This window comes from Eurypyga helias, unplaced genomic scaffold, assembly GCF_000690775.1.
Source record: "Eurypyga helias isolate BGI_N326 unplaced genomic scaffold, ASM69077v1 scaffold4579, whole genome shotgun sequence".
Lineage (NCBI taxonomy): Eukaryota > Metazoa > Chordata > Aves > Eurypygiformes > Eurypygidae > Eurypyga > Eurypyga helias.
In genome coordinates this window covers 49,282-59,479 of record NW_010271238.1, presented here as the reverse complement: position 1 = coordinate 59,479, position 10,198 = coordinate 49,282, and the positions used below count along the sequence as shown (strand labels likewise).

The following is a 10,198-nucleotide window of genomic DNA, read 5'->3' as shown; positions in this document are numbered from 1 at the left end:
AACAAAATGACACAATAATATGCTTCTTCCCATAGTTTAAGTAAACAAATAAGTAGACTAGCCAAACTAGCTATATTTGATTTTGGCCATATGCATCACATCGGCAATTAAATAAATAAGTGTTTCAAGCAACATAAACAGTGTTCCAAATGTGCCAACACAGCCCAATTATATTAGCTTGGGCCATAAAGTGAATTTGAAAATTCTTAACAAATTTAAAGCAAATGTATTTTTTCTAAACACATTACATTTAACTATGATACTAAGATATGTAAATAATTTTGTAGCACCTACTGCTCAAACCAAGGAAGTTTTTGATCAAAAAAATTAATTTTTTTAACTTTTGTTCTGCTGATATCCCATACTGATGACTTAAAGAAAAACCATCTTGCAACTCATCTCCTTGCTTTTGGGTTTTGACTGTGGGTAACTGCGTGCCTGGGAAGAACACTCTCCCGTACTGTATTTAATATTTTTATTACATGCTATGAAAAGATACGAAGATCATCTGTTTGTAGCCCATCCTTCAAAAAACAATCTACTAATCCAGTTTAAAACACACATCTTGATCTCTAAAAAGTTACCAGTGCAGTATGAACATGACAAAGTTGTCAATTTCCCCTAAATTAGCCAGTCAAAATATTTTTTCTCAAATCCAGATTCTCTTGTAAAAATTCTTTATATTTTATAAAAATAGATTTTTCTTGAAACCCATTTTCAGCAAAGAGACCACCTCTTTGGCAACATTGTTAATGTTATTTAAATTGTTATGTCATCAGGTATCCCCCTTTACCCCGTTCCCTAACAGAAGACTGTTTAGTTCACATGATACAAAAGAAAAAGAAAAATAAAAAAAGTTGCAAAATTATGTTGTTCTTTTTGCAATTTTTACTGTTCCTCTTAAATTTACTCGGGGGGTTTACCAATCTGATTCAATCAATGTTTTGAAAAAAAGAAAAGAAAACAAAAATTTTTCTCTCGCTTTTAATCCCATTAGTTTGTAAAAATTGGTTTTATTATTTTTTTCAAATGAGTGAATGGTCATCTTAAAAAGACCCACCTTCAAGGAAGGTAGTAAAACTAGCTGGCCGGGTAAAAATCCCTGCACATTGTTATCTATGTATATTATATTCAACAACGACAGCTATGAAAGAACATTCAATGCATCAAAGGTTTTTTTTTTTTTCTAAGCATTATAAAATCCTTTCCTGTTCCTCACAGGATATCCAATGTTTTAATACTTAGGCAACACTGGCTTATAAAGTCCATGGTTGAATATAAGCCTTGAAGAGTTTTTTTTTGTTTTGTTTTGTTCGTATATATATTTATATATATATATTTTAGTAAGTAAGGATATGAAATTCAGGATTTGTGGGTTTTATTGGTTTTAAAGGAAACTTGCAATACTCTGTCTCCTAAACGGTATCCATTAAGGCTGGCAATCGCCATGGCAGCTTCATCGTAGTTGGTCATGGTGACAAAGCCAAATCCCTTGCACTTGTTGGTGTTGAAATCACGGATCACCTTGACATTATTGACTGCTCCAAAGGGACCAAACAACTGCCACAGCACGCTCTCATCCGAGTCGGGAGACAAGTTGTAGACGAAGATGCACCATCCAGTCCCGGTGTGACCAGGGATATTCATTCCGACAAGGCTCGTCATACCATCAATTGTGATCGGAGAAAACCTACCAAGTAAAAAGAGGGGTCTATTCTAAATATATCTCTCAGCACAAGCTACACGGAACCAAGACTTTAAAACAGATAAGCCAATGGTAATGAAGGGTCTCGATCCTACCCCTGGACGGTGACTCCATAGCCACCCTTGCTCTCCATCTCCCACTGAAGTGGAGGGGAGCTGTACTAAACCAGACCAGACCTGGGCACACGTGCATCTCCCTTCAAGGGTAAACCCTACCTGGATTATACCAAGATCCAGTAAGACAAGCGCTTAAGGACAACCTCGAGTCAGAAAGGGCCTGCACATGCTGCTACGAGCACGAGTTCACTTAAAAAGGCCTGTAGGAATCTGCCCCTTAAATACAGTCTCAGGGTAACACATCTAACACTTTACCTCTCAGTTTGCGGTGAAAAACACCAAACTTCAAGACTTAAAGATTAAGTGCCATTGTCAGGTAGCCTCTTCGGATGTCTCTAAATCTAACAGCATTTTTAGCTAAGTGGTAGAATTCTCCTGCTAACATAGGACTTGAAATACACTGGGAAAAAAATCCAGTTAATAAAGAAGTCCTGAAGCTGGCCATGTACTACAGAAGACTTACGCAGCAACTGCAGAGTAAGTAAGGCAGTGCATAAGTGTAATTAATGAGCATGTCAACAAGTACCTTCATACTGTGAGATGTGGTGTGTGCATGACAGGCTCTTACACTGTTCCCGTAGTCAGAGAGAAAAGCTCCTAGAAATCCAGTACAGCACCCTAACTTCCCCCCATCCTTGTCTTCAGGGACCCATTTTCTTTAGTCTGAACACCTGAATTGGGAAGCTAAAGCCAGGTAGTGCCTTTATGAAGGCAGAACTACCAAAGGGTAAGATTGGCTGGACAGGACCTGCAGCTGTCATCTGATCAAGCCCGTGCTCGAAGCAAGGCCAGCTTCTCAGTCTGATCTGCTCTCATGGCCCTGGCAGGGGAAAGTCTGGAAAGTCTCCAAGGATGGGAATTCCATTGCTGGAGTCCCTGCTCCAGGGCTCCACGATTCTCACCGTGAATGATTTCCCCTTATACTCAGTCGAATTTCCCCTGCTGCAACCTGTTCCTGTCGACCCTCGTCCTTTCGCAGTTGACCTCAGAGAAGAGCTCAGCTTCATCTTCTCTCGCGCCCCTCGTAGGTAGCAGAGGGCAGCACTCAGGGGCTGAACTCCCCATCTACCTTTCCTGAATTTCGCCACGCTCCTCCAGCTCCGCAGTGTCTCCCCAGTGGCACCTGTGGCCAAGAGCACGGTGACCGCCCCGGTCCCTCACCAATTCAGTGTCACCCATTAATGCAGGGAGGGCACATCACAGCCCGTGACTCAGGTTATTAATGAAGATGTTAAGCAGAATCAGCCCTCAGGATCAACATAATTTTCCTTTCATCAGTTTCAAAAAAAAAGTGACACGCTTTCTGGAGCTACACTTTGGGACATGTTTTAAAATAACAACTGCACAGAGGAAACGTCTTAATGAAAATGCAGTTTCGCATGTACCTTCGATATGATGAGTTTTAATACCAGAACTGAATAATAATTCCTCAGGATTTCCAGTGATGACTGAGTGATTGGAGGGGGGACTCTGGTGCTGACTGAGCTCTTGTGATCTCCAAAACTTCTCCTTTTACACTTGTAATAGTTCCACACAGACGTAGCCATCTGCACTGCAGCGTGCAGCGTGTATTAAACCACCATAAAAGAAACCACACACTTGACAGCTGCTCACCATTACGCTGACTCCCGATAGCACCTGACACGTATATTCAATGAGAAGGACACTTGGAATATACACCTTAAGCGGAGGCACATCACTGGGGGTGTAGCTGTGCCGTAAGAGAGCAGTTCAAGCGCTCACTGCACTGGACCCTCTGATGTACACACACATTTGCAGACAGTTCATTAGGAAACACATGGCAATTTTCCTACTGAACTTCACTACTGCAAATCCTACTCTCCACGGCCTTTAATTTCTCTCCCACATACACCAGGAACAGCATCATGATGGCTGAGCATGGCTTTAACCAGTTTCCCCAGCTGCTGAAAGAGAGGCAGCTGGAGAAGGACAACTTACACTGCTCCTTCCACCATACGTGGAATTGTAAATTCTGGCCAGGACTCAGAGCTTGTACCAGCCCACAGCTTCACCTTCTTTTGAAATTTAGAAGATGGGACCTAAAGCCCATTCCTGACAAGTGCCAACTGTACGAGTACCCTACGGCAGCCAGCAAACACTCTTTTTCTGCAACGTTCAAGCTTCACATGAAGTACAACACCAACATACACCCCACCCTGTCAGTGATGTCATTTTAACACCTGTACAGTGCAGAGCTGTGCATGCCACACGGTATGCTACAGAGTGTCACATTTTTAAGGAATGCTGCACTGACATAAAGGGTTAGAGTTTCATACAGTTCATTGGAGAGCAGCTTCTCCCAGGAAACCTTTAAGGAGCTACGCAGCTTTCAACTCTTTACGTGCCATATGCACAGGAGCTGCTGTAAACCCCAGAAACTAGTGCAAGTGCACTGACACAAATAGAGGGCAGCCCGTTGCATAAGGAGCTTTGCTACTAGCAAGTGATCCGAAATGAGCATCCATAAAACCCTTTTTCCACATCAGCACGTCTCGCCCCATCAGTACCATGTAATAATGTGGGAAAGAATGACCTGGCCCCCAAACCCAGGAACACTATGCTATGGATCTTTCAGAGGCAGTTGCAAAAGTTATCAATGCAGTGTTTTTTGTGAGGCTGTGTGGGTAAACACAGGGTTTGCTAGTGCAAGTACAAGTTCAAGAGACTGGGAAGAGAACTTAAGTAGTAGTAGTAGAAATGACTTCAACACTTTCGTGTTTTAAAGACTAACACTGCAGAGACTGAATTTTAAGAAAGCAGATGCATAACCTAGAGACAGGTAATTCTCCTTCTCTCTGCAGGTCACAGAAGTCAGAATTCAAGCCCCCCCTCTCCGGTTTGCACTATGCCCTGTTTGCTCTCTACCACATACCAGTCTGACTCCTGGGAAAGCAGCAGCAATCCCAGGGAAAACTCCCAGAGCAAACCCATCCTTCTGACACTTGTACCTGACAGTTTTGCCATGTTTTTTGGCAATGTATGAAGAAACAAATGAGAGGGGATAATGCAGGAGGAGCGGTGTACGGTAAAATCGGGTGGTAAGTTCTGACTCACTGTATCACCATCACCACCAAGGATGCTGCAAGTGTAACACCTACTAACGAACCCCAGAAGTTGTGCTTTGGGAAGATAAGCAGCTTCTGTTTTGACTATTACTTTGTAAGTCATCTGAAGATTTGTGAATTGTACGATAGCTGCTGTGGCAGTAGCTAAAACCCATGTTATTGTCCACTACGAGCTAGTGTAAGGGTGTACTTACCGTACCATTTTACAACTGAGCTTTAAAGAAACAAGTAATTTTCAAGTGTGGCGAGGAGACCATTTCAGAAGATTTAAGAGTTACTTTCTCCTCTTAATTGTGGGAGGTAGCTGGACATCTTAGGGTAACATCAAGCACAAGACTACACCTGTCTTGTGCTGTAAGGCTCGCTTGCGTCGGGGTGCGTGCCATCAGAAGAAATAGAGGAAATGCTACCACCACGCCAGCTCATCTCAGCTATCAGAGCAAACACTGAACACGCATGAAACAGCAGAAACGTGTACCAGTCAGCTGAGCTTCCACACGCGCGTGCACACGCAGACGAACACAGAGCTACCGGAACACAACACACACATCGCAAGCACCGAAAAGTATTAAACCTGTAACAAAAGAAACGTAGGGCTGATTAAGGTGCACACAGCTACACTTCCAAGCCAAAATCGTGAAGTCACATGTGGCAGAATGGTCTTAACAGTGAGATTTAGACAGCAGCAGTCTAATTCTGGTTTTGACTTAAATTTTCCCGTTATCAGATTGCAGATTATTTAACAAACTGAAGTTGTTTACTCTAATTCTGGAAAGAGCACCAGTTAGCAGGACAACTGCACTTTGAATGCTTGTAGCTGTTGCACCTAAACCATTTGAGAAGCCCACCTGTAAATAAAAAAAGGGGTTGGGAAAAACTCCACAGAATTTGCACATGTGGCCTTTAAAGTAACAAAACCAACTGAAGTCCAAACTTAAAAAGAATTTGACATGCTGGTGGAAGAAAAGAAGGAATTAAAAAAAATAAAGTTAGTGAATTAAAAAAAAAAAGAGAAATTGTAGCACCAATCTGTGCCAACACGGACATCTGGCAATCTGTGGAATTCTAATTACCTCTTTACGCCATAGGCCATATTAAGCAAATTGTCCAGCCTGAAAAGAGAAGGAGGGTCTTTGGGTTAATGTCTCACAGATGGCAAGATCGCTCAATGGAACTATTATTAATAGCGTTCCATTTTCAAAGAAGCAGCATTCAACAAGTTTCCCACACATCTAAGGAGCCCAACAACTCCCGGTCTGCTTTGTCAAGTCTGAGGTTGTGCTGAAACTTCCACCACAGCATTTCACTTCTAAGACTGTAGATAGCCTTCATTTCCAGGATTTTGGTTTAAAAAAAATCCACTTTGGATTTGTCCTTTTTTACAACAATATTAGCATGAAGTTTTTGCAAATAATTCAACTGTCCACCTTAAATTTGCAGTTAACTTGGAAGTTAAATGTTACAGTCCAAAATTGCTGCAACTGGAGAAATTCTTGATTCTAACTGCTTTAACGTAACACATTTGCCCCACTCTAGCACACATCCTCAGTATTAATCCCCCACGACACACTAATCTAAACCACCACCACATTTTGCAGAATATAATCATCTGCTTTCCACGGGAGCACAATAAAGTCCTTCTCACCATGGAATGATCCAGTAATAAACTCAATGGACACAGCTGCGTGCCAGAGACACAAAAACAAGTGTAAATTTAATGTATCCCATGACTGGACTTTTTCTTTTAATGGTCTTTAATTCATTAGCACTTTTCATCACTGAAAAATTAAAATTACTTTTGAATAATTCTCTACAGCCAGTATGCAACTCAGATATGCAAACGTGGCCACATTTTCTTTTTCTGAAGGCAGACTTTTTATTGGAATGCCTGAAAGTTACTGTGAAACAGCAAAGTAACGAGAACGCCACGCACTGCTAACCCTGGCTTAGGTATCAGGCAGAATCAGCATCTTCAGAACGCAAAGCATGAAACATGCCCACAAGTATCTGAAGAATCACACCAAAGACTGACACAAGGTCTCCTTATACTAAGAGCAGATATCTCGGGCTAATAAATTTAATGACATTGCTGCTGACTGGAACAGACTCAGCTTTTTTCCTGCTACCAATCCACTGTCATTAACATCAAAGTCTAAGCTGCATCAAAACGGTAATAATATAGCAGAAAATAAAAGCATTACCAAAAGAAGAGGAAGAACAGGGTACTCACTGCTCATTTGATTATCAGTGTAACTCTATTCTGTCCTCCCTTTTTCTATGAGCCTTCACAAGACCTGATTGTGCAGTACTTCAGCTGCTTTAGTAAATACAACATGACTACTGCTGTCAGCAGATTTTCCTCCTCATTCTCCAGGAAAGAATATTTAATTTTACGAAGAAAATCAGGTCAGCCTACACAACTAAAGCATATTTTCCTGTGCAGCACCTGCCCCACATTGTCATCGCTGGTGGAACTTCAGTTGTTTTCCAGGAAATTACCTGAATCTCTGAGCCTGGTGGTGAAGTGGTCCAGGGTAGCGTCTGTTGGGAGACTGATACAGCTGTGAAAGGAGTGCCTGGCTTGTTTTCTGGCTGGGGTTATTGGCAAACTTCACAGTAATTGGTTCTGTAGCACCACTAGGCTTCTGGCCATTTAGTCCCTTTATGGCTTCTTCTGCCTCTATTCTCTTATCAAAACGGATAAATCCCACACCTCGAGAAACCCCTGGGAAGTAAAAACATGTGAACAGATGAGTATTTGTAGGAACAGCGTCAGCTACGTAACGAACAAGCTGAATGTTGGTTTCAACACAGAACAGGCAGCTTGCAAATTAGAGAAAAACACCCTTCCCCAGCCATGTCCTCCAAACCCAGCCCCTACCATATTTAACACACCGACTGCAAGTAAACAGCAGTCTGCATTTCGAGACCCCATGTTAGAGGCGGCAGTTACACCTCTGAAGAGTTACACTCAAAGAACCAGGTACTGCACTTTGCACTAAGCATTATTTTCTTAAAACCCAACAGCTGGCAAGCGTTTACAATCTCACCATTTCAGGAAAAGCATGCACATATCAGAAAAAAGTTCTCTTTTAACCTGTGACTTGATCAACCAGAATCCGTGAGGTGATGATGCGCCCATATTGTGAGAACAACTGCTCTAATTCTTTCTGGGTCATCGTTTTCGGAAGGCCGCTGACATACAGGTTCGCATCTCTGATGGATGCTGAGCTCGGACGGGCATAGGACACCTATGGATTGAAGGAAAGGAAAGGTGTGTTAGCAAGCTAGAGCCACGCTCTGCATTTTCAACAGACGATTTTTCTCTTCTTTCCCAAGCAATAACCCCAGTGCAGACACTACCCATTCTGCAAACAGGACAGAAGAACAAAGGAAGAGCTGAGGCAACCTTAAAAACAGACACGAGGGTTCTTTAAGTGCAGGCATAAGTAACTATTGTTCAGAGGTAGATTAACATCCAGCTGCCTACGCAGGGCTTTGTAAATTTGCCCCTATGGGCTGTGGGTGTACGGATGATTTACTGTACCCAACGTGGAATAACCTTTGCACACACGTAGTGCTCAAGTTCCAGTGCGTTTTTCTTTCCCCCCCACCCTCCAAGCGCCTGAAACAGATCAGGTTATTTGCAGAGTGATCTTTTGTGCTATCTCTCCTCGTGTTTTCATCCTGAGCTGGCAAGATCTGTTCTGGATGAACAGTAAAGTACTGATGAAATTAGTCTAAATGAACATCTGCTCGGGGAACTGTACACTGACACTCATTGTCATATCTGCAATTTATCACGAGACGTTCCCTTGCACTGTAAGCCCAGAACCAGACCATAAAAATATTATGACCAAGCAAACAAGGAAAATCTAGCTGAGGTGCAGCATGTATGCTGTTGGAGAACGATTAAATCAAGTCTCTCAACTGCTCTTCTACCTATGAATCAGATTTATAATTATAATATGTGCAGAAAAAGCCTCCTGCACTTTAAAAATAATGTATACATTCAGAATACACACACTGAACATAATAAAAATACTTCCTGGATAAAGCCTAATGGCAAGCATTCAGATCATGAATCGCTTTGCAGTGCATCTGAAATAGCACTGGATCCAAACTTGAATATTTTGCACTTCATCTTGATTTATTTGAATACAAACAGATCAGTACATTCCCGCATTATGTCTTAAAATGTGTCTTGGAAGGAAACAGGGGCGTCCCATCACAAACAATGCATTCAGCAACTGTCTTCCCCTCTTCCAAAGCCTTAGCCCAAACACAAATGATGTCAAATGGATGTCTGTGTGTTTTATGTGTCAAAGAGTTTTCTTTATGTGCTCCACACCTAAAAATAGATGTTGACTCACAGAAAATGATGTGAATGACTAATATTTGCTTCCACAATCTTCTCTGCATAATAGCAGACAAACTCTAAAAGATTCTAGATTTTAAGGTTTTTGGCAACTTCTTTATAACTTACATGTTTGTACATAACCTTTTATATCTAGCATTTACAGAGAAGGCTAGAGAGAGGAGGTGGAAAAAGAAATGTGAAAAAGAGGTTAGTTCCAACATTTGCATCAGCTGAGGCGAGCTCAGGCACAGCACAAAGGCCCCAGCCGACAAGGAGCCTCCAGGGGCCGAGATCAGAGCTGAGAGGGACCAGGATATCGGGTTGGAAACTGCTTTGTGCCTCAGCAATTTAGGAGCTCGCAGCCCACGAGCCCCTGATGCTGTGCAGCATTAAAGTCACCTCAGTGCTGGTCCCAAGCCCCAGTCTGATGCTCCAGGACCAGGACACACCCCCCACCACCCAGCTTTTATGTAACCGACACCAAGCCGCATGCTTGGGAAGGAAAACCCGGGATAACTACACCGAGCTCTCGCCCACAGACACTGCGCCAGAAGCGCCGGTTCTGACCGTGCTTGGTTTGACGGCCTCGCGTCAGTGGCTTCTCCCCGACACCCTGCGCCGGGGCATTCGGAGAAGCGGACTCTCCCCCCATGCTCAAATGCCTCACCCTGAGAGGGTACGTAAGGGTTCAGACACCTACGGTTTAACCTACTTCAGGAATACCAGTTTAAAACACACCTAGGAGGCTCTCTGGAGAGGGGGTGGGGACCTCACCTCTTCCTCAAAACTGAGAGCTGCAAAATTAATAAAGTTCCTGGGAAAACAGCCAGGGGTTTCCTTTGGGTTTTCTCACTCTGGCACATTCATTAACCAAATGCCACATTACTGGGAAGATGACAAGTACTGGGATATGCATAACAAGGCTACTTCC

General features: G+C 42.7%; 1 protein-coding gene across 6 annotated transcripts in view; it reads right to left on the bottom strand.

Moving 5' to 3' along the window:
* The window catches only part of ELAVL4 (ELAV like neuron-specific RNA binding protein 4), a 43,052-nt gene that overhangs the window by 1,788 nt on the left and 31,066 nt on the right, over positions 1–10,198 (bottom strand). For 2 of the 6 annotated variants that reach the window (XM_010158729.1, XM_010158725.1), the window contains 3 exons: positions 8,005–8,158; positions 7,407–7,632; positions 1–1,690 (listed from right to left, as the gene is read on the bottom strand). The exon at positions 1–1,690 is cut by the window's left edge and continues 1,788 nt beyond it. In XM_010158729.1, the coding sequence (XP_010157031.1) occupies positions 1,363–1,690; positions 7,407–7,632; positions 8,005–8,158 (708 nt within the window). In that variant the 3' untranslated portion in view covers positions 1–1,362. Of the gene's footprint in view, positions 1,717–4,936; positions 4,940–5,980; positions 6,020–7,406; positions 7,633–8,004; positions 8,159–10,198 lie in introns of all 6 variants that reach the window. The other 4 variants (XM_010158724.1, XM_010158728.1, XM_010158727.1 and 1 more) reach the window with 4 other exon arrangements.